General features: G+C 42.8%; 2 protein-coding genes across 8 annotated transcripts in view; both read left to right on the plus strand.

Annotated features, from left to right (window-relative positions):
* The first annotated feature begins 6,107 nt into the window (after window positions 1-6,107).
* Window positions 6,108-11,350, plus strand: CKS2 (CDC28 protein kinase regulatory subunit 2). The gene is made up of 3 exons (XM_004384233.2): window positions 6,108-6,277; window positions 9,580-9,707; window positions 11,013-11,350. Exons 1-3 carry the CDS (start codon window positions 6,219-6,221, stop codon window positions 11,063-11,065), a joined length of 240 nt encoding a protein of 79 aa, XP_004384290.1. The 5' UTR covers window positions 6,108-6,218; the 3' UTR covers window positions 11,066-11,350.
* Window positions 11,351-14,326: 2,976 nt separating this feature from the next.
* SECISBP2 (SECIS binding protein 2) overlaps window positions 14,327-24,718 on the plus strand; it is a 37,775-nt gene continuing 27,383 nt past the window's right edge. For 3 of the 7 annotated variants that reach the window (XM_023738635.1, XM_023738633.1, XM_023738634.1), the window contains exons 1-2: window positions 14,329-14,485; window positions 15,727-15,872. In XM_023738635.1, coding sequence (XP_023594403.1) covers window positions 14,450-14,485; window positions 15,727-15,872 — 182 coding nt within the window. In that variant the 5' untranslated portion in view covers window positions 14,329-14,449. Of the gene's footprint in view, window positions 14,486-15,726; window positions 15,873-24,718 lie in introns of all 7 variants that reach the window. The other 4 variants (XM_023738639.1, XM_023738638.1, XM_023738636.1 and 1 more) reach the window with 2 other exon arrangements.

Here is a 24,718-nt window from a genome sequence, read left to right on the forward strand (position 1 = left end):
ACAAGTCCGGGGCTGTGCAGCAGTTCGCAATGTTGCCAGCGCTGCTTCCTTTCATGCGCGACTTCGGAGTTGCAAAACGGCTGCTCCCAATTCAGGCATTGCATCCATAATCCAGGCAGAAAGACAGAGGGAGAAGGGCAAAAAAGGTCTATGCTCAAGAGGCTTTGTCATCTTATTCCTGAAGGCAATTCCTCCCATGAAAGGTCTCATTGCCCCGCGACCCTCCCCGCCCCATCCGCCTCCACACACCCCTCACGGACCAGAACCGAGACGCCGTGCCCAGCCCTTGCTGCAAGGGCGGCTGGGGTGCTGAGCGCTTTCATTTCTAGCCTCTGAAGTAATGGAAGGCGAGGAAAACAGAAGGCTAGTCCAGAAAGCCTAGTTAGTTCAGGCGTTCTTATCCATTTTGTGCCATGGGTCCCTTTGACAGCCTATAAGCCCCTCCTCAGAAAAAAAAAATTTGAAATGCATAAAATGAAATACATATCCCAAACATCCTATTGTATGGAATGACGGTTATCAAAATAGTTTTAAAAAAACACACGTGTGACAATCATGTAAGCGCTTCTTTAAGGGATTAAATAACTATCAAAAAGTCTAACAACTACTCTGATTCTGAAGTAGTGATTAATGCCAATGATAGTTCAAGATATCTGCAACAACTTAATATAGCTAATAGTACTGTGTTTTGTCCCCAAAATTCATAATTGAAGAAAATTCTAGGCTTCAGTTAGAAGTTGTGAAAATAAAAAGGAATTTTTTTTTTCCATCCGAAGTCATGAATTCCTTGAATTCTATCCATGTACTTACTCTTTAGGGCATCCTTGACCCCATGTTAAAGATTCCTGATTTTAACCCATAAGGAAGATGAATTATAAAATGAACAGTAGTCATTTAATTTCTCGGAGGACAAAAGCCTATTCAATAGAGAAGTAGAGGCAACTTTTTATAAAGGGAAGTTTGTTTTCAGCACATTCTCTCTTCATTTCCTCAACTACTCTAGAATGTAACACTCCTTCCCAGTATCTCTCAGTGACCTCTTCCTACCCTAAGCCCCCACTGTTATGCCACCCTATGCCTGCCTCATGCCTTCAAGTATCCCACTGTCCAAAATTACTTTCTTCTCCCCACCTACAAATCAAACTGGAGAAGTGTAGAGATCCCTTTTAACTATGCCCATTATACTGGCAAAGAAATTTTTTTAGAATCTTATTATGATGTTACTTAAATGCATACAAAAATAGAATTAATCATGCTTATGTCTCTTAAACAATTAAAACAACAAAAATTGATTAAATGTAAACTAACTTCAGTTTAAGTACAAATTAAATCAATTTAATGTGATAGATGATGCTTTGCTGAAACTAATTATAATTGTCAACACAAATATGGTAGGCTTTCTTGAGGTCAGCATAATTTAACAATTATGGGCTCTTCAATACTTCAAATCCTTTACTATTATATTCTAACAACTGCAAAACTTTCATATGGAGCACCCTTACAACCTTTGATTTTCATTTGACATATTAAGTCTGACTCTGTTCTCTCAATGTTGTTACTGTGGCTAGGTGCCGTCGAGTCAGTTCCAACTCACAGAGACCCTAAGTACAACAGAATGAAACACTGCCTTGTACTGCACAAACCTCACAATCTTTGCTGTGCTTGAGCCCATTGTTGCAGCCACTGTGTCAATCCATCTCTTTGAGAGTCTTCCTCTTTTTCACTGACTGTCTACTTTACCAAGCATGATGTCCTTCTCAAAGGACTAGTCCCTCCTGATAGTATGTCCAAAGTACCTATGAAGTCTCGCCAGCCTTGCTTCCAAAGAGCACTCTGGCTGTATTTCTTCTAAGACAGATTTGTCCATTCTTCTGGCAGTCCATGGTATACTCAATATTCTTTGCCCACATCATATTTCAAAGCCATCAATTCTTCTCAGTGGCCCACAACAATTAAAGGAGGGCTAAGAAACACAAAAAACAAGCTTTTGATCTGCAATTAAGTAGTTACCCAGCTGATGCAGAGTATGCTTAGATGAATTTGTTCATGGAATTTTAAACACAAGATTTAGACAGTCTGGCAGAGAACTTGAGAATCCTTAAGATCTGTGGATCCTAGTCTGAGAAACACTGTTCTTAAAAGCTATTTTCTGACACAGCTTCTTCTCTTCTTCCATTCACATCTGTCTCAGTGACTTTTATTAGAAAGATTCCATAGTCAGAAAAGTAATTAATAAAAATCATTAGCAGAACCCAATTTTTTACGTGTAAAAAAATTAACAGAAAATGTTTCAGTAAGAATAGTAACCCCCATGCATCTGTCAGTTTGTCATACTGTGGGGGCTTGCATGTTGCTGTGATGCTGGAAGCTCTGCCACTGGTACTCAAACACCAGCAGGGTCACCCATGGCGGACAGGTTTCAGCTGAGCTTCCAGACTAAGACTAGGAAGAAGGACCCGGTGGTCTACTTCTGAAAAGCATTAGCAGTGAAAACCTTATGAACAGCAATCAACACTGATAAGTGCCGGAGGATGAGCCCGAGGTTGGAAGGCGCTCAGAGTACAACTAGGGAAGAGCTGCCTCCTCAAAGGAGAGTCAACCTTAATGATGTAGATGGAGTCAAGCTTTTGTGACCTTCATTTGCTGATGTGGCACAACTCAAAATGAGGAGAAACAGCTGCAAACATCCATGAATAACAGGAATGTGGAATGTACAAAGTATGAATCTTTTAAAAAACAGAAAATAACAAATGTTGTCGAGGGTGTGGGGAAATTGGAACCCTTATCCATTGCTGATGGGTATGCAAAATGGTACAGCTGCTGTGGAAAACAGAGTGGTGGTTCCACGAAAAACTAACTAGAACTACCATGTGACCTAGCAATTCCACTTCTAGGTAAATACCCTTAAGACTTGAAAGCATTGACTCAAACAGAGACTTGTAAATGTTCATTGCAGTACTATTCTCAATACCCAAAAGGTGGAAACAACCTAACCACCCATCAACAGATGAACGGATAAACAACATGTGGTACACACATAGAATGTATTACTCAGCCAGTAGGAGAAATGGTCTTGATACAAGCTACAATATGGATGAGACTTGAAGACACTATGCTGAGTGAAATAAGTCAATCACAAAAGGACAAATATTGTATGACCTCACTTGTATAAAAAGACTAGAACAAGCAAATGTATAGATACCAAAGTTTATCAGTGGTTACCAGGGGCAAGCGGGAAGAGAGGGCTAATGGTGATGGGAAAAAAGCATTGATTAAGGGTAGGGTGGTACAGCTGATTATTGCAATTGCTATATAAGTTGTACACCTGTAAAAAGTTGAATTGGCAAAAGTGTGATATATTTACAAAAACAAAAAGAGTAGATGCTGAGGCTGCTTATGTGCAACCAAAAAACTCATGCGATTTTGTACCGTGGTTTGGAGGTGTGGGGTCATGGTTTCATGGGACATCTCAGTTAATTGGCCTAATAACATGTTTAGTGCCTCTGTTCTACCTCCTAGTTTGTTTCATGGTGCCTGGGGTCTTAAAAGCTTGCAAGCAGCCATCCAAGGCATGACAATTGGTCTTTGTTCACCTGGAGCAACAGAGGAAGATGGAGAGTCGGGAATAAGGGGAGGATATGGAATATGTGGCTAATAACCTCCATGAACAACTGCCTCCTTTGCCATGAGACCAGAAGAACTGGATGGTGCCCAGATGCCACTACTGAACATTTTGATCAAAGATTCTATGAAAGAATCTGGATCAAAAGGGAAAATGCAGAATAGAATTTTAAATTCTCACGGACTCCATACTGCCTGGAGCTATGGAGGGTGGATGAACCCCTGAAACTATTGCCCTGATATAATCTTTAAACCTTAAATCAAAAATGTCCTTTGAAGTCTTCTTAAAACCAAACAGTAGTCTAGCTTAGCTAGTAAAGAATGTCTGCTTTGACCATTATGCTCTTTTAAGAACTATCTATATGGGATCAGAAAACCCTGGGTAAGTGCTATGGCTACTAACCAAAAGGTCAGCAGTTCGAATCCACCAGGCACTCCCTGGAAACTCTAGGGAGAAGTTCTACTCTGTCCTATAGGGTCACCGTAAGTCACAATCGACTCTACGACACTGGGTTATATGGGATCAAAGTGACAAAGCAACTTAAAAGATTAGATAGGAACCTTCGGAGGCAGTGAGTGTATGTTAATGGGGGAGGAACAACTCAGAAAAGGTGAGAATGGTTGCACAACTCAAAAAATGTCACTGAATTGTGCATGCAGAAATTCTTGGTGTCAGGTTTTGCTGTATATATTCTCAACAAAAGAATAAGAAAAGGCAAATGTATAGAGACCAAAGTTAAATAGCAGTTACCAGGGGCAGGAGGGAGGGTAAAGGGTGGGGGGGTTATTGTTTATGGAGTACTGTGTTTTGGTTTACAGTGATGGAAAAATCACATTAAGAATAGCGTTGCACGGCCGATTGTTAAGTACTGTCCATAAGCTGTACACCTATAAGAACATGAATTGGCAAAAGTTGTGGGATACATTCACAACTACAAAAAAAGGTAGCTGCTGAAACTGCTTATGTACAACCAAACACCTCATGGGATGTGGCTCCTTGGTTTGGAGGTTTAGGGTCATAGTTTCGCGGGACATCCTAGTTAATTGGGCTAATAACATGTTCAGTGTTTCTGTTCTACCTCCTAGTTCATTCCATATACTGAGATACACGTATACACATATGTGTGTATACACACACACACACACACATATCCGGTGCCCACCCATTGTCGTCCGGAAGCTCTTAACCACTGCCCCTATTTCTTGACATATACATAGATATGTGGAGTCTTGGTGGTACAGTGGTTAAGAGCTCGGCTGCTAATCAAAACCTTGGCAGTTCAAATCCAGGCGCTCCTTAGAAACCCTATGAGTCAGTTCTACTCTGTTGTATAGGGTCTCTCTGAGTCGGAATCATTCAGGTTTGATAGGCCTTTGAGATTTGGGGCTTATCTCCAGCCCAGGCGGGAGCTCCCTCTGGCTGCCTATTCCATGCCTCCCTGGCCTGTCACATTTAAGAGTTGTCCATTAGCCTCCAGACCCCTTCCTCAGTCTCTCCCATCTCGGTACGTGGCACCTCCACCCACCCAGGTTCTTCTCCCCGGCCAAGTAATTATCCAATTCATCAGCAGTATCTCAAATATTTCCTCAACAGCTTCCCTCTGCTCCATTTCCTTTGCCAGAGGGCCCTACTTAGTCCAGGCAATTGTCCTCCTGCTGGGAACTTGGGCAATGAGCTGTTCTCTCCGCTACCCTCTCAAAATTACTCTCCACGTGGCGGCTGACTGAGTCATAAACACGGAACCCACAGCACTCCCCGGCCCTCTATACCCCCCACGCTCCCGGCCTCCGACCTCCCTCAGGGGCTGGCAACCACTCTTTCCTCCGCCGACAACGAGCATGTGCTTGAGTCCCGGGCCGGCCGGCAAACGCACCACGCCCCACAGATGTCCGCACCAACAACCCACCCTGACCGTCTTCTTTTGTTTTAAAATGAAACCTCGGAGCTAAAGGTTAAGAAAAAAACAACCCGGCATAAACCCACGTTGGAAACCCCACGCGCCGGGACACCTCTGCCCGGCTCGGTCCGGAACTCCGGGCTTGAGTTTCAGCTCACACCCGGCCCCGCCCCAGGCCCCGCCCCAGGCCCCGCCCCAGGCCCCGCCCCCACCTCGCCAAACTCCGCGATACCCGGAGCCACCCTCAGGTCCGCCCGCCCCAACGGCTCCGTCGCGCTGGAACATTCTAAACCCCTGCGCACGCGCTCTGCTCCACTTAACGTCCGGACACCGCCCTTTGCTAGCCACGCCCCTGCCCGTACGGCCTTTCCCCGCCCCCACGCCATACCAATCTTCTAGTTCTTCCTTCCAGTGACTTAGCAACAGCCCTCTCATTGGTTAATCATGGAAACAAACCCTGCGGAGGCGAGGCAACGATAGGCTAGGAGCCAGCCCCGGCCTTCCCGCAGTTTACGTGTAAGGTGATTGGTCGGCGTTGCCGCCCAATCAGCGTCGGGCTGTCTGATTCAAACCCGGATCGTTCGGCCTGCGGTCGGTTGACCTCAGTTGTGTCGTTGCTGTCTTCTGGCTTGGACGTGTGGTGTGGAGCTCCCGTTCTCTGCGCTTCTGACCTACCCGCCCCGCTGCGCTGCCGGCAGGATGGCCCACAAGCAGATATACTACTCGGACAAATACTTCGATGAGCATTACGAGTACCGGTGAGCAGCCCCGGGGGTGGCGGGCGCAGGCTCCGAGGCGGGCGGCGGGGCCAAGGCGGGGCCGAAGGCCGAGGAGAAGACGTGGGGCGCGCGGGCGGCCTTTCCGCGAGGTCGCGGGCACTGGGTGCGCGCGGTGTTTGCCTGCTGCACTGGGTCTGTTTCCGTCCGTTTGAAGCATAAAGGGCTTTCTTCCATAGGAACACTTTTTCGTGTCCAGTCAGTTGCTCCCTTAAGCAAAACTTGGACAGATGAAAACGGGCGTAAAGCCGGCAGCGCCAACTTCGGAAACGTCTCCCGGAGCCCTCGGCGACAGTTCCGCCGGTCGGTGCTGGAAGTGGCGTCCTAATTCCGACCCCTTGAATAACACAATGATTACCCGAAAACCCGCCTGGAAACTCCGGGCTTCTGCTTTGCGGCCATGCTTTATTATTCACAGTAGTTGTAAGAAGTTTTGACTTATTTGGTAATCATGCAAAACATTGTTTCGTTCTCCCAGTCGCTACTGGGGCAGTGGAACTTCTAATAACTTAGTGGTAATTTTGATCTGTTAACATAACCAGAGAAGCACAGGAGATGTCCTTAATATTTTTTCTTGCTTTTGAAGTTAGTGGTACTAAAAATTACCTTGAGGGGAAACCTGAAAAATTAGCCTAGATATTAGGCCCTGATTGGGACTTGAAAATGAGTCTTCTATGCATTAACACAGATCATAATTTGAGGGCTTTATTAAAGGGGCTTCGTTTTAAGACTAAATCGAGAACTTAAGTGGGCATTTTTTCTTTTGCTAGTGTACACTGGCCGAATATTTTTTAGTTTTGAGTCGTGAAATCGTGCACTAGAACGCAGTTTCTGTGAAAAATATTTAGCAAATTGGATTAGAGGGGGGAGGGAAGAGGTTAAACAAAATTTACTAGCCTTATTGTATGCAAGAGACTTAACTTGGGACACAGCTTCAACGACCAGTGAAACCATTGTTTTTCTGGGTAGTAATTAGAACGTTGCATTCTGGGAAACAACCAAGATGTAGGAGGAGTAAGTCCTAATGTCCTCAGCCAAGTAAAGTGACCTTGCTTCTGCCTGCCCCTTTAGGGTAGATTTCCAGGAATGCTATTTGAGGAAGAAAGGACAAAAGAGTAGATGGTCCTTCTTCCTGCCCCCAGTATCATGAAGTCTACCTTCACAGGCAAACTGGGGGTTTCTCTAGGCAGCTTTATATATTAGTAATACCTGCATTGTTTCTTATTCCTAGCTGCAAAAATCTCATGTGTTTTTCAAAAATCCAGAAAAATTTCAACTATATCATCTTTATATAGGTAGCTACAATACCGCAGTTTTAATCCTGTAATGTGTTGGCATAATTAAGTTACATTGATGACATTAGCACAAGTCCACAATTCAGAAACTCAAAAACTTCTGAAAAGACATGTTTTTGTAAACTTGGTACACATTTGTCTGCAAAACCATATTTTTCTCATTTAAGTATGAATGGATATTCATTAATTTCACTAGAAATACTAAAGTTCAGTTATGTGTTGTTTACCCTGAGCCCAGTGGGGATAGCCAGTAACAGACAATATTGTACTGTAATAGCTTTCTAAAATCTGAAAAGCTTAATTCTGAAACACATCTGGTTCCGAATGTTTTTGATACGGATTTATGGGCCTGTTGTATAAGTTTCTTTTAGAGCAGAATATGAAAATGAGATTAAGATATTTAATTAGCAGCAGTTTTACTATACTAACAGAATCATTGATGATAAACTCCTAAATAAGCTAGACTGTGCTATCAAAATTTTGACCTCATTTACTAAGTGGTTGGTATATAATAATGTACAGAAGAAAATCCTGACATATCTGAAGTAATTCATTGTAATCCAGTATACATTAGAGTTGACTTGGTACTGGTCTTTAATTGATCAAGCCACTTACCCGAATGAAACAGTGTAATACTTTTAATGGGAAAATCTATACTGATAAAACTACTGAAGGCATGCTTTTAGGGTGCTTTGTGTATGGTGGTACAGCATCTGATGTAAGTACTATCTGTCTGCTGGGTGTCCGCCTAACTACATTTTGTAGTGTTAATCTTAGTACATCCTTTGTTACTTGATTGTAATTTTTAAGTTCTAGATATTAATTCTCCCATGGTGGGGAATATGCCAACATTACTCTTTAACTGGTGGCCTTCTTTATTCTTTCCCCTGCCATGACAGGCCCATGGTACTGCTGACTTTTAGAAATGGAGATAGTTTGAAAACTTACCTACATGCAGTAAAATAGGTAGAATTCCCATGTGAGCTTAACGCTATTTAAAAATTGTTTCTTTATCATCAGACCTTGATGAACAAGAGCCTGTTTCCATGTTTTATGGAAAAGGTAGGGTAATTTGTAACTTCCTGCTGAACAGTATGTTGTTAGGTGTGTGTTTACACACATACACTGTTGTAAAATCAACAGAAAGGTACAAAAGCTAATTAGCATTACGTTTTTCTTTCAGACTAATCAACAATTAATGTAGAAGATAGAAATAGGATAAGTTAACAGATTACTTATAGAACCCTAGAAGTAGATGTTAAAGTAGCATTCTGAGAATGAGGGAGGTGACTGGTAAGTATTGCTAAGGGTGTCACCGTGTAGTTCGCTGTACCTGGTGAACGTTTTAGGGACCATGATAGCAAGTAAACATACTTTGACTTGGTGGCCTCATGGCAATCTAGTAACATAAAAGAATTGTTCCAAGGCTCGTTTTTGCCCTGCAAGCAATACTACATTGATACTTACCTAACCAGCCTCAGGCAATATTTGAGGACAGCTGGGTGCTGAAGAAGGGTTATGGATGTAGTTTTTCTGTTTGCCAGAAAGTGTGGCCCAGATTGTACCTTTCTCACCCCTCAGTCAGCTGACTTAACATAGATATCCTTTATGTGTCAGAAAAATTTGTTCAATGGTTAGAGATGGCTCCCTATAAACCTATTACCATTATTGGGAATGGGGTTGGGAATTTACTTTAAAGATCTTACAGTATTCAGATACTAGAAAGGGGAAGTGTGCATTTGTTTTTTAAGAATTGCACAAAGAATTCTTGATGGCTTAACATTGAGGAATTACTGCATGCCTGCCTAGGAAACTGAATAGAGACAGTTTTGGAAATAGGTCACTAACTTATTTGTTGGAAAACTGAAGGTCTGTGTGAAATTATAGGTACACATGTGCCATACCTACTACAGATCTATAGTGTTGAGTAACAGGAAACCAAATTAACTGTAGCTTCCTTTAGATTATTTTCTCCCCATCTTTTAACAGGCATGTCATGTTACCCAGAGAACTTTCTAAACAAGTGCCCAAAACCCACCTAATGTCTGAAGAGGAGTGGAGGAGACTTGGTGTTCAGCAGAGTCTAGGCTGGGTGCATTACATGATTCATGAGCCAGGTAAGTTTCTGCAGTTAAGTGAAGCATAACTTAACATAGTAATAGTTGTGGTTGTTAAAATAATAGTATTTTAAAACATTTTGTCATAAGTATATCTAGAATGTTGGCGTCCCTCTTAAAACTGAGAATTTTAAGACCAAGTAGATAGAAAATGATGCAGTTGGAAGTGATCTGCCTTCTCCTTTGGCCTCTGTTTTTGCTAGGAAATGGATTGACACTGGCTGCAAAAATGGGCTCAAACGTAACAATTGTGAGGATGGCACAGGATGAGGCAGTGTTTCGTTCTGTTGTATGTAGGGTACAGCACAGCATAGGATCGCTATGAGTCAGAACCGACTCAACGGCACCTAACAGCAATACTGCCAAAGAGATAAAGAAAAATAACATTGACTGACAATTCTGAGTTAGACTTAGATTGCATGTCAAACTCTTAACTGTAACTCCTAGGTTTGGACAGTTTGTTTCTTTCTCTTTAAGGTATTGAAATTATAGGTACACATGTGCCATACCTACTACAAATCTGACTCAGTGATGTCTCCGTGTGACAGCAGAACTGCCCCACAGGATTTTCTAGGCTGTAATCTTATGGGAGCAGATTGCTGCTGGGTGGGTTTGAACTGCTTTAAACTAGACTAAAATTTTGAGGGGCTACATCCTGCTTTTGGATTTCAACAAATCTGACTGAAAGGGTCCCCAATGTTTTGAACAGAACATGAAGGCACACCGCAGAAGTTGAATTAGGTAGAACTGAAGCTATCTTGCTTTCTAAAACTCTTGTTAAAGACTGGTAGCTTTCTTGGGATCAGAACACATGATCATATTAGTTCAAAAGATTTTTCTCCAGAAAATACAAAAGCAAACTGAAGAATTCCCGGGCCCAATCTACTGAACAAAATCTGTGGGATGGCCACCAGTGTGTGTGTGGTTTTTGATGTACATTGGTGTGATACTCACAGTTGCTTTCCAGCATAGGTTAATAAGTAGCTGATCTGAGTAAGTTATCTTCTCCCAATAAAGAGTTTTCTCTCTCATTTTATTGGAGTTGACATTCTAAAGGTACAAATCATTCTCCCCAGAGAAGCTTTTGTATATACTTTTTGCTTTTTCTCCAAGGTCAGTGAAGCTAAAACACTGGGGAAATATTCTCAGCGTCAGGTTTTCTTTTTGTTATTGCTGACAGTGACTTTGAAGCAAAATTCACAGACATAGATTTAATTATTTTACTTTGGTTCATTTGAGATTTCTTTGAATTTTTGTTGAATGAATGAAATTAACCATATTAAAATGATACATTTCTTTCCACAGAACCACATATTCTTCTCTTTAGACGACCTCTTCCAAAAGATCAACAAAAATGAGAAGTACCTAGGGATCACCAATTAAATCTTTTTCAAATTTAATGTATATGTGTATATATGGTAGTATTCAGTGAATACTTGAAAAATGTACAAATCATTCATCCATACCTGTGCATGAGCTGTATTCTTCACAGCAACAGCGCTCAGTTAAATGCAACTGCAAGTAGGTTACTACATGGTGTTTAAGATAAAAATTCTTCTAGTCAGTTATTCTCTTAATGTAAGTGCCTGTTCGACTTTTACCTGTTAAACGTTTTGTTTAATAAAGTTTCTGTGTTGCATTTATCACTGTTGGAAGTTACTGAGTTACATTGTCTTAAGGTTAATTTGTGGCTATTAATATTGTTCAGTAATCTTGGTTTTACAGTTTTAGACTTGAGAAAATAAACTTGAAAAAAATAAAATGGTAAATGAAGGAACTCACAGTGGTCGATGTCAGGATTCCTCTGATGGACAACGACATACTGAGTATCCGGAGTAGCAGCCTGCACACAGTAGTGATGGGTGGTGTTTACATACCTAGTGCTTATATGGAGAGGAGCCATGAAAAAAACATGTCTAATGGATTGTTTTTGTACTAGTTAATTGGTTCTCATTGACATTGCCATGAAGTAAGTTATTTGGTTTCTTCCTGGCCCAGGTCACTGGTTCTCATATTGCTCAGGGCTCCACAGAGTACTTAATGTCTATGAGAGGCTAAGCTCACATTTTGACTAGGGGCTGATTGTTATGACCCCATTTATTTAATTCACTTTGAAGAAACTTAAGAGCCAAGGATCTTTAAAAGGGCCAGATTAGATTTCATAGCTCACTCTAGTCCAATTGCCAGAGAATTATCTAAGATTTCCCTTGAATAGGAAAGAACCCCAACTTAGTAACTTAATACTATCTAGACTGTTTTCCTTTTAGCTAAGAATGCCACTAATTTAGTGGCTTGAGGGAAACCAACCTTTTTTATCCTTTTATTCGTTTGCTAAGTGGGTGTAATGTTTGATAAAATATCACAGCATTTTTAAAAGTTCAAAAGCATTGTAAACACCTTCCATGCCATCTGTACTTTACCTCTGCTTGAAAACATCTCTGGAATTGCCTTTTTAACCACTTGAGTTAAGTGCAAACAGGCAATTTATCTTAACTGATTGCACTGATGGAGAAACGTTCTAAATGAGCAGCCATTAAGCGTAAGACCTCCAGGCTTGGTCCCTTTTATGTCCCTGTCTTTAGCAGGGTGCTTTACACATAGTGGTCACAATTACATACTGAAGGTGGTGAGAGCAGCAGCCTAGGAAGGGTCATGGACTTCTCTAGAGAGGGCCAGAGTAATAATCCATTGGAAAGCAGCCCTGGTAGCGCGGAGGTTAAGCGCATGGCTTAACGGAAAGTCAGCAGTTCCAACCCACCAGCCACTCCCTGGTAGAAAGATGTGGCAATTGGTTTCCGTAAACATTACAGCCTAAAAAACCCTATGAGGCAGTTGTACTTTGCCCTGTAGGGTAGGTATGAGTAGGAATCAACTCCACGGCACACAACAACAAACTATGCTCTAGGCTAAGCCAGAGGAATCCCAACACCTGGGGATTGAGAAAGGTGACAGCACAGATTCCTGCCGGACCCTAAAGACTTCACTCTCCCCTGGTAAAGCAAGGGTGCCTCGCATGTTTGGTAAACCTAGGGGACCACCCTGGACAGAAGCCTGCTGTCTGCATTTCCTGCAAGTTTTTAGTACAGATAATGGTGAGACCCTTTAGTCCAAATCTTATTTGCAGCGGAGGGCGGAAACCCTTCTACGCTTTGCCTCCAGACTAAGATTTTTAACCTAATTAAATCCCTGCTCCTTACCTATATTCCAGGCAAATCACTTCATCCCTTAAATCTACCCTGTACCTTCCTCAAAGCCTCTGAGCAAGCTGTTCACCCTCTCCAACTCTGCTCTGGCCTCCCCCTGCTCTCTATTGAAATCCACTGTACAGCCTTTCCCTGTACCTCCCCTAAATAGTGAATCTTGTCAACCTCCATGTTCTGGGGACATTTCTTATAGTCCTTAAGGCATTCTACCCTCATATAAAACTTGCGATAACTTTTTTTTTTACCCACAGAAATCATACTTTCCTATCTTTTCCTCTAGCTTACCCTAGCATAATTTTTATATTCAATAGTTGTTGAAAGAAACTGAGCAATTTGAAATTCTATTCTGTGGTTATCTCCAAACTTTGCTTCAAGTTTCTGGAAATGCAACCAACTGAATAAACCAGTTGCTCTGGTGTTGATTCCAACTCATAGCAACCCCATGTGTGTTAGAGCAGAACTCTGCTCCACAGGGTTTTCAGTGGTTGATTTTTCAGAAGTAGACCACCAGGCCTTTCTTTCAAGACACTGGGTGGACGAGGAGCCCTGGCGCACAGTGGTTAAAGCGCTCAGCTGCTAACCGAAAGGTCGGTTATCCGAACCCACAAGCCATTCTGCAGGATAAAGATGTGGCAGTTGGCTTCCATAAAGATTTAGTTTTGGAAACCCCATGGGTTTCCAAAGGTCACTAAGAATTGGAACTGACTCCAGAGGCAGTGCGTTTGGGTTTTTTTTTCGTTTCCGTCTGGGTGGACTCAAACCACTAACATTTCAGTTAGCAGCTGAGCACGGTAACCATTTGCACCACCTAGGGATCCCTGGAAGTTTAGGATGCCGATAATCTTAGCCTTGGTTTCCCAGGTCTGTAAAAACTTTTACAGGGCATCCAATTACCAGAAGCCACCACCTTCAGAAAATGCAGCACGGTGTGTGGTGGGGGTGGGGTGCAAAGTAGTTAGCCTCCTGGGCTCTGCATAGGCGCTTTGGTTAGGAAACCTCTTGCCTCCTCTTCAAGGAACGGCTCAACCCATCCAAGGAGCCCTCCCGTCCATTTTCTCTTAAGCCAGAACCTGCAAACAGACATGAGTAAAGCCTTCAGGCCTGCCTGACCCAAATACTGTTTAACTACTGCTGAGTCTGCTTGTTCCTCCTAATATAATCCAACACTTCAGGGCAGATACTAGGTTCTTCTTACGAGTGCAGAGGATGCAAACCCAAAGGGCTACTAGAAAGGTCGACGGGACAGCGGCAGGATACCGGACGCCGCACTCCCGACCACTGCCCAGCGCGCGGCACCATATTTTCAGACCCAGCCAAGGCAGGGGACACAAACAGGTACCTCGTGGAGCTGTTCCACTACCACAACACGCACTTCCTGCCGGGAGGAGGGACGAGCCCAGTCGCGTTTCTGTGACGCACTTCCTGGCGTCCCCTCCAAAGGCGGAAGGGCAGGGGGAAGAAACGCCGGGTCGCCTGTCCCACCAGCCGTCTGTCCGGCTGCTGGCCTCTCCCGGTGGGGCCTCCTCCGAGCCGCTGGCCATGACGTCGGAGCGGCCACGGGAGCCCGGAGGCGAGGTGAGGGCAGCCAGGGTTTTACCCAAGCCCCCTGAGGATGGGCGGAGAGTGGCGAGAAGTCCGCGGCTCCCCTTCCACGCGTCCCTCGGGGTGATGGTCACTCTTTCCGAGACCTCAGCTCCGCCCGGCGCCTGGGTTGACCGGCCGCGGGCCGACGAAGGGGCGGGAGCACCCTGAGTCTTCGTCTGGCGGTAACGGGTCTGCAAGAGCCCTGCGACGCGTCTTCACGCCGGGGTCGCCGGTGGGCGTGGGCGAGAGGCTGATGACGGCGCCAGTGCGTAAGCGTGACTGACCGGCAGCCGCCAGTCTAATGGGGTGGCGGTCGCAAACACCTCCCAGCGTTTAGAAGTACGTTTACTCTAGTGATGGCAGATACACGTGACTGCCTGCCGCCTTCCCACATCGCGAGGATTTCGTAAGGGCATGTGAAATGGTGCAAGTTTATCGCACTTTTGGGAAGAGGTAGTTTATTTTTAAAACACCTTAGGTGTTTAAAAACGTTAAAAGTTTCAGCTCTGCATACTCAGCAATAGCCTGGGTAAAGGTCAGGCAATCGCATGAATTAGTTTTAAGCTTTAATTAAAAATCATGTTTCTGAAATTCTTGGTACAAGTAAATCTCTTAATATATCAAAAACTAAAAAAAAATTAACAAATTTTTAGTTTAGATTCCAGTGGCGCATGGCGGCAGGATGATTTTCCAGCAAAGCGTATTTTTGCTTTTCAACAAAACAAGACTCTTAGTGTCTCAGTAAAAATCAGACGTTTTGTATGACCTGAGAAATTTCATGCAAATAAGCTTTTGCAATGTATTTTGAGTGCTGAATTAAGCATTCCACGCGTATATTTGCAACAGTTATACAATTCTCGGTTATCCCTAACCAAAGCTGAGAGAGGTAAAAATACCATTATTCACAGTTTAAGACTAAGGAAACGTTGTCAGTGTGGTTTTAACTATGTAATCTGGGTTGAATTTTATTCCTACTTTAATTTGTTGTCCTTGTTTTTTTTTACTTTTAACACTTTGAAACCTATTTTTTCTAATAAAAAAGCATTGGGGAGAAATTGTTAGCAAACATTGTTTTCTTTGATAGGCATAAGTGTTTGAACACCAACTCTGGATTAGTTATTTCTGGGGCTGGTAGAATGGAGTCCCTCTCTTTGGGTCTTTTGTTTGTTTGTTTGTTTGCTTTTGGTTGATCTCAGAATGTATGTAGCCAAAACCCCCTTTTTTTTCTTCAGGGCATCAAGTTATCAGCAGATGTCAAACCGTTTGTTCCCAGATTTGCTGGGCTAAACGTGGCGTGGTCAGAGTCCTCAGAAGCACGTGTCTTCCCTGGCTGCGCAGCCACATACTATCCATTTGTTCAGGAACTGCCAGTGACTGAGTATGTATCTTTCTAAATATCATGCCTTAGGGGACTTTTATTTCTTGGCTTTTGAGGGTGATCAGGCAGCCAAATATGCTGCAGCTAACATACTTTTAAAATTCTGCAGAGTGGCTGAAGACTATGCTCCTCAGCCAAGAGGAGTCTGAGGCAGTAACTCAGCTTCACTCTATTATGCACCTAAACCATGCTCTCCTTTTTTTCCTCTGTTAAAAATATCAAAATTCAAAGGTTTGAAACATAAGGTTTATTCTGAGCAGTTTTCTTTATGCGTATAGCCAAAGAGTTGGCAGTTCAAATCCACCAGGCGCTCCTTGGAAACCCTGTGGGGCAGTTCTACTTTGTCGCATAGGATCGCTATGAGTTGGAACTGACTCCACAACAACAGGGTTTTTTTTATAGGGGGACCATTCTGATTCCAAAAAACAGCAAATGTCTGAAAGTAGGCTAGGTACAATGAAACTATAAAGAGAAGAGAAGGGAGAAGAATAGGAGATCAGCTGTTGGCTAATCTTAACATGATTGATTTCACCTTCCCCTCCCTGTTTTATTGAGACCAACAGGTCACAAGGTGGTTTCTGGCCCTCCGACCACCTGCACCTGTGCTACCTTTTGAAATCTAAGTAAGCCCAAGTCAGAGTTGAGGAACTGACTTGAAGCAGTTGGGTTTTTTGTTTTGTTTCGATTTTTGTTTTAAGCCTGGGTTTGAACAGGGAAGAAAAGATAAGCAACTTTGGGTAAAAAAAAAAAAAAAAGCGTATGGCAGGATTTTGGGTCAGAAATTTTTTTACAGTTAATATTTGGTTTCGTGGGTAAGAAAAACCTTAAAATCATAATAAGATGTCAGTGATTTTTCTCTTTTGATCCCACCATACGCACTGTTATTTTGGGCAAACAAGATGCTAGACTGCATTGTGTTTGTTAGTAGTAAATGTAGTTTTAGGGTTCATTTGTGCGTAAAGTTTAGAAACATATATTGTCTCTAACAGAGGAAACGGCAAAGGAAGGAGCAAAGTAAAGAAATAAACATGCTTTTCATTTTCAAGGTTTAACATTTAAAACTCTTGCAAGAGGACTGCTCAGAGATAGCAACCATGGCCTCCTTTTTGTGTGGTGCATTCTTTGGAAATTGCTGGGCTTCACTTTCAACCAGTTGCTTTATATATGTTTACGGAGATGGATTTTACAGATTTTGATTTTAAATTCTAAATTTGAGTTGAAGGCTTATGTTTTCCTTTCAATTTGATTTTTCTTTCTAAAAATTCATTCTGCTGTTACTTGAATTTGGAAAAATAATTGTTAAGCATTTACTTAATTGTGTAGATTTGTTTGTAAGGTCAGCATCAGCTTTAGTGCTTATGTAAGAATCCTTGTGCTTTACATTCCTTGGATATGGTTTAAACTTGTTTCCTTTTTCGTGTGTTTGCCTGCATGGTATGACTGAAAGTAGTTTACACTTCATGTGATCATCACCAGGAAAAAGATAGGCTCACAGTAGTCCTGCCTGACAAAAACAAAACAAAGATAAAACCACCCAGTTGCCTGTGGAGGGTCATAGCTACCCCGTGCAGAGGCGCCGGGGAGGGAGGAGCACAGAGCAGGGTACTTGCCCTGGGCACAACCCCAAGGGGCACCAGTCGAGGCACCACAAATACAAAAGGCGCCTGGCTGAGGCAGCTGGACAGGAGCAGGAAGAAGTTTCTGTTCACGCATCACCTATCACTGCTATCAATGTCTATTCATCATGAAATGGGTGGGGGAGCCATAACTTAGAGATTGTTCCTGGGCGCTCGTTACTATGCCTCTGACCCCACGTGTGTCAGAGTAGAACTGTGTTCCATAGGGTTTTCTTGGCAGTGATCTTTATGGATGCAGATCACCAGGCCTTTCTTCTGCTGCCCCACTGGGTAGGTTTGAACCGTCAGCCTTTTGGTTAGTCGAACGTAAACTCTTTGTGCCACCCAGGGTCTGTTCCACTCCCTAGCAACCTAAGTCACCTATGTATGTCCTCTTCCCTTCACTTCAAGGAAATGTGGCAGCCTTTTACCGACTCCGTCTACCCCCAGTACCCTAAACAGTGCACTCAAATGTTTCACATATTCACTCAGAATTAATTATTGAAAGGTTTCTTTATGAAAAGCACTACATGTTAAGGAGAGAAATGGTTATCTCATGGGCTGAACTCATCTTTTTGTCAGCCTTAATTAAATAGACTTGAGCTGATGAAGACAAAAGAAAATGTACCAGTCTCCCCCAGGTTTATGTTACAGGACAAGACTAGGAAATACTAGTAGAGGTATTCGGATACAGAATTTACCACGTTTGGAAAATATTGATTACTGACTGGTATAATGAACAAACTATAAATAGAAGGCTGTGCAAACAATATAAGTTCTCCGTTTCAAGTGATGTCCAAGGGTGATGACTTTGATAGTCACAGTTCGCTCTGGGTGACAAGTCATGTGTAACACATGCTATAATGATGTGTACATCGTGTTTATTATTATATTCTTTCACTCCTTTCATCTTTGTCACAATCTGTGAGGTTGGCAAGGGGGTGTAATTCTGATTTTTTCACAGATTAGAAGCTTTTTTCCAAAGCCATTCAAGTACCAAGAGTTAGCATTCGGTTCTTCTGACTCGAACCTAATCATATTTCCCAAAAATACTGTTGTGTTTGGCAAGAGTTGGTTGAGCATTTTCAGCATCTTTTAATATTATGTGGCAATTTCAGAAAGCACCAATAAATGCCTTCAAATGAAAACCTCCCAACCATGAGAAGATCTAGCATGTGGCCTAGCAGTACAGAGCAGCACAGGGTAGAGCTTTGCGTCCATGGTTCCAGTCAGCTGGGTGGGTGAAAGAGAGGCTGTGTCTCAGGTGGCACTGGCCTGACCGAAGGGGCAAGGTGCACGATGCTTCTGTGAAAGGAGGAATGGGGTAACTGGGTGAAGCCATTACCAGATGGAAAGGCTATAGTGAGTGCAGCAGAAAAGCTCTGGTTTGCTGGGGTAGGAAATAGGGAACTTCTGCTGGTATTTGAATAGGGTCCTAATAATTAATCCTGGATTCCGGTTGGATTTTTAAGGGGAGGGGGTTTGAAGCCTTTGACTAGATTCTATGCACTGGAAGTAGAGATCTGGTCAAAGAAATACTGAAAGGTCTCCATCACTGTTGATGTGGGTTTTGGTGGGTGATTGTTAAATAGGTCTCCAAGCTAATACATGGGAGGAATGGCAGGGTCATTCATGAAAACAGCAGTTGGAAGTGGAGCTGATGGGGGGACTAGATGTAAGTTTTAGGTTTATATATGCTGCGTTGGGAAAACACGAAATGTTAAATGGAAATGGCCTGTGAGTTGGAGTTGGAGGCCTGGAGTTGGTGAAGGTGATGGATTGAAAGTATATATGTGAGTCTTGAGCATCAAGGTGAGAGGTTCAGACTCGGGATGAGTCTGATATTGAGATAGGGAGGCTGCAGACAGGGCGACACCATGGGAAAGTGGGTGAGGCTGGGAGAGTACAGGAGCCGAGCATCCCAGCTGGTGGAGCTTTTCAAGCAACGCGATTGGAGAGGCAGAGCCAGCCAGTGTCATGAAGAAGAGGCTGTTAAGTTTGGCAAGAAGGTGGTCATCGGGGTCCTGGAGGCCTTTAGTAAAGGAGCAGGGAAAGTGGAGCAGTTGAGAGATCGGTGGGCATTGCACAAATCTACAGGGAAGGGTCACATTAGGAAGTGAACTCGGAATAGCAGATGGGGAGGTAGTCTGAGAAGGTGACCGTGAAGAAGGTATGTTGCTGTGGGCTTCATCTGGGATATTCATGGCTATTGGAATTTCCCAGACAAGCCAGTTGATGCCCCAACACTGCTGTTGGTTGTTTGTTTTATATTTTCTATTGCGTGTTTCTATTTTCCTGGAAAGGAAAAATATCAGCTTTCCAGAAGAAGAAGAACCCATGAGGGAACAGAAACCCAAGGATACATGAGTAGTTGTCCAAAGTTGACAGCTAGATAGAACTGGAGCCCAAACCAAGGTCTCCTGATTCACAGATGAAAATTTCCTAAAAACAGCCTTCCAAACCGCCTCTGAACCCTGCGCCTCCTTTCTTTTTTAGCTACTAAATTCCATTTGTCTGTTTCTTTGTCCATTTTTTGAACATGGAATATTCGTTTTTTAACTGTGTTTGCTATCAGCTCGTCTTCCCCACCCTTCTTCCCTTACGAAGAATAGCTTATTCACCTTCACCTGAAACCTGCCTCCCATTGGATTTTCCAAACATCAGATAAAAGAGGGATCCCCACAAGCATCTAGGGAGCGGACAAAGCTTTTCACTTTTTCTCTCTTCTGTACGAAGAATGAGTTTTCAGGGCACTGTATGAATGGCATGAGGCTGTGTGTTCTGTGGGGACAGAAAAAGTCAGTAAAAAACACTTGTTTGGCTTTTAATTAAGAATATTTCATTGGTAGAATTAATTATCTGTAAATAACGGACCTTACAAGATCTACACTTAGTCCACAATACGTAGAGTTAATTGACTGTGCTGGTACAAGGCAACATTTAATTAAGTACTGAGCAGAAGGGAAAGCTAACGTAAACATTCTGTTAATTTGTTAGGGATGGAGCCTATAGAAGGAGACTGCCTTTCTTATCGTAGTCGCTCTTGCAGAAGATTAGAAATATGGTTTCTAGTAGTGTGTTCTTATAACAATATCTCTTTATAGTAAAACAGCTTGAAGGTCATACAGGAGGTTTCATGGCTAGATTTGGATTCTCCTGCCTTTCAGTGTACCAGTGCACTTTGATATTTCATTGGTTTGTTACAAGAAAATTTTCAGCTCTGGAAATTCACAGAAGCATCTCCTGGTGCTGATTTTGGGAGATTTCACTTACAAGAATGAAAAGATTGTGCTTTTTTGTAACTGTTTTAACTCCATCAGTGGGCATTTTGTCCCTGTATCAGCTTACATTGTCAGTTTGTCGTACTGTGGGGGCTTGCGTGTTGCTGTGATACTGGAAGGTATGCCACTGGTATTCAGATACCAGTAGGGTCACCCATGACAGACAGGTTTCAGCTGAGCTTCCAGACTAAGATAAACTAGGAAGGAGGACTTAGCAGCCTACTTCTGAAAAGAGTTAGCCAGTGAAAACCTTATGAATAGCAGCGGAACATTATCTGATATAGTGCCAAAAGATGAGCCCCCCAGGTTGGAAGGCACTCAAAAGACAACTGGGGAAGAGCTGCCTCCTCAAAGTAGAGTCAATCTTAGTGACGTGGATGGAGTCGACCTTTCAGGACCTTCATTTGCTGATGTGGCATGACTCAAAATGAGAAGAAACAGCTGCAAACATCCATTAATACCTGGAACATGGAATGTACGAAGTATGAATCTAGGAAAATTGGAAATCATCGAAATGAAATGGAACGCATAAACATCGATATCCTAGGCATTAATGAGCTGAAATGGAGTGGTATTGGCCATTTTGAATTGGACAATCATATGGTCTACTATGCCAGGAATGACAGCTTGAAGAGGAGTGGCATTGCATTCGTCGTCAAAAAGAACATTTCAAGATCTATCCTGAAGTACAATGCTGTCAGTTATAGGATAATATCCATACGCCTACAAGGAAGGCCAGTTGATATAACTATTCAAATTTACGCACCAACCACTAATGCCAAAGATGAAGAAATTGGAGATTTTTACCAGCTTCTCCAGTCTGAAATTGATCAAACATGCAGTCAGGGTGCATTGATAATTACTGGTGATTGGAATGCAAAAGTTGGAAACAATGAAGAAGGATCGGTAGTTGGAAAATATGGCCTTGGTAATAGAAACAATGCCAGAGATCGCATGATAGAATTTTGCAAGACCAGCAACTTCTTCACTGCAAATACCTTTTCTCACGAACATAAATCGCGACTATACACATCACCCTTGCCAGATGGAATACACAGGAATCAAATCAACTACATATGTGGAAAGAGACTATGGAAAAGCTCAATATCATCAGTCAGAACAAGGCCAGGGGCCGACTGTGGAATAGACCATCAGTTGCTCATATGCAAGTTCCAGTTGAAGCTGAAGAAAATTAGAACAGTTCCACGAGAGCAAAAGTATGACCTTGACTATATCCCACCTGAATTCGGAGACCATCTCAAGAGTAGATTTGATGCGTTGAACACTATGACCGAAGACCAGATGCGTTGTGGAAGGACATCATACGTGAAGAAAGCAAGAGATCATTAAAAAGACAGAAAAGAAAGAAAAGACCAAAATGGATGCAGAAGAGACTCTGAAACTTGCTCTTGAACGTCGAGTAGCTAAAGCAAAAGGAAGAAATGATGAAATAGAAGAGCTGAACCAAAGATTTCAAAGGGCAGCTCGAGAAGACAAAGTAAAGTATTACAGTGATATGTGCGGAGAGCTGGAGATAAACCAAAAGAGAAAAAGACGCTCAGCATTTCTCAAGCTGAAGGAACTGAAGAAAAAATTCAAGCCTCGAGTTGCAGTAGTGAAGGATTCTAGGGGGAAAACATTAAATGACAGAAAGCATCAAAAGAAGATGGAAGTAATACACAGAGTCATTATACTAAAAATAATTGGTCGACGTTCACCCATTTCAATAGGTAGCATATGATCAAGAACCAGTGGTACTGAAGGAAGAAGTCCAAGCTGCACTGAAGGTATTGGCAAAAAACAAGGCTCCAGGAATTGACAGAATATCAATTGAGATGTTTCAACAAAGCAGTGTAGCACTGGAGGTGCTCACTCATCTATGCCAAGAAGTTTGGAAGACAGCTACCTGGCCAACTGACTGGAAGAGATCCGTATTTATGCCTCTTCCCAAGAATGGTGATCCAACCGAATGAGGAGATTATCGAACAATATCATTAATATCCCACACAAGTAAAATTTTGCTGAAGATCATTCAAAAGTGGCTGCAGCAGTATATCAACAGGGAACTGCCAGAAATTCAGGCCAGATTAAGAAGAGGACATGGAACCAGGGATATCATTGCTGATGTCAGATGGATCCTGGCTGAAAGCAGAGAATACCAGAAAGATGTTTACGTGTGTTTTATTGACTATGCGAAGGCATTCAACTGTGTGGATCATAACAAATTATGGATAAAATTGATAAGAATGGGAATTCCAGAACACTTAGTTGTGCTTATGAGAAACCTGTGTGGATCAAGAGGCAGTTGTTTGGACAGAACAAGGGGATACTGCGTAGTTTAAAGTCAGGAAAGGTGAGCGTCAGGGTTGTATCCTTTCGCCATACCTATTCAGTCTGTATGCTGAGCAAATAATAAGAGAAGGTGGAATATATGAAGAAGAACACAGCATCAGGATTGGAGGAACACTCATTAACAATGTGCATGCATTATGCAGATGACACAACCTTGCTTGCTGAAAGTGAAGAGGACTTGAAGCACTGACTGATGAAGATCCAAGACCACAGCCTTCAGAGTGGATTACACCTCAACCTAAAGGACAAAATCTCACAACTGGACCAGTAAGTGACATCATCATAAATGGAGAAAAGATTGAAGTTGTCAAGGATTTCATTGTACGTGCATCCACAGTCAACACCCATGGAAGCAGCAGTCGAGAAATCAGCATATTGCGTTGGGCAAATCTGCTGGAAAAGACGTCTTTAAAGTGTTGAAAAGCAAAGATGTCACCTTGAAGACTAAGGTGTGCCTGACCCAAGCCATGGTATTTTCAGTCGCATCATATGCATGTAAAAGCTGGACAACGAATAAGGAAGACCGAAGAAGAATTGACACCTCTGAATTGTGGTGTTGGCGCAGAATATGGAACATACCGTGGACTGCCAGAAGAACGAACAAATCCGTCTTGGAAGAAGTATGACCAGGATGCTCCTTACAAGCAAAGATGGCGAGACTATGTTTTATGTACTTTGGACATGTTGTCAGGAGGGATCAGTCCCTGGAGAAGGACATCATGCTTGGTAGAGGGTCAGCGAAAATAAGGAAGACCCTAAACGAGATGGATTGACATAGTGGCTGCAACAATGGGCTCAAGCATAGCAACAATTGTGAGGATGGCGCAGGACTGGGCCGTGTTTCGTTCTGTAGTACATAGGATTGCTGTGAGTCGGAACCAACTCAACAGCACCAAACAACATCAGCTTACGTTGGGAAATGATTGAAACCTCTAGCAGTATACCAAATTAGCTAAAAAACAAAACCAGTGTTAATTTTGGTTTTGTCTAGTGGCTTGAACAAATTGATGCCAGTAACAGTTATCAGAGATGAGGTCTGTTTCATCAGTGAGATGTGCGGGTCTTGGACCACTGTGCTGCACAGCACCCCTTTGCCACTCTGGTCCTGACAGCCAGCAAAGCATAGGATGTGGTGGGGTTGGGCAGAGCAGGGGCTGGAGAGGACCATCTGTAGGAATCTGGAGGCCTGGGGGAGACAGGCCCTGCAGGTGGTTGGGTGGGGGTTGGACTGGGTAGCTGTGGGCTCTGTAAAAGCAGATAATGCAGTCTTTATGGCCATTTTGTCCAGGAGAGCCGAAAGAGGCTTTCCCAAGTATCTGACCGATGAGAGTCAAGGGTTGCTGGAGCATCTTCTGGGTGTACTGCTGTTTATCAGAGTACAGTCCTCACGGGATTCCTGGCTCATTCCTGAAAAAACACGAATAGGTTAGCATCTTCCTGTGCGTGTTAAGAAAGAAATGCTTTCATTTGGCTTTTAATTAAGGATATTTCATTGCTAGGATGAATGACCTCAGAAATATTAAAACATTTAAACTAGATTTTTACAAAGTATTAAGCTGCTTGGTTTATGGTGTGAAATCTCCAACTGAAATTTCCA

The sequence above is a fragment of the Trichechus manatus genome, unplaced genomic scaffold (assembly GCF_000243295.1).
Source record: "Trichechus manatus latirostris isolate Lorelei unplaced genomic scaffold, TriManLat1.0 scaffold00120, whole genome shotgun sequence".
NCBI classification, from domain to species: Eukaryota; Metazoa; Chordata; class Mammalia; order Sirenia; family Trichechidae; genus Trichechus; species Trichechus manatus.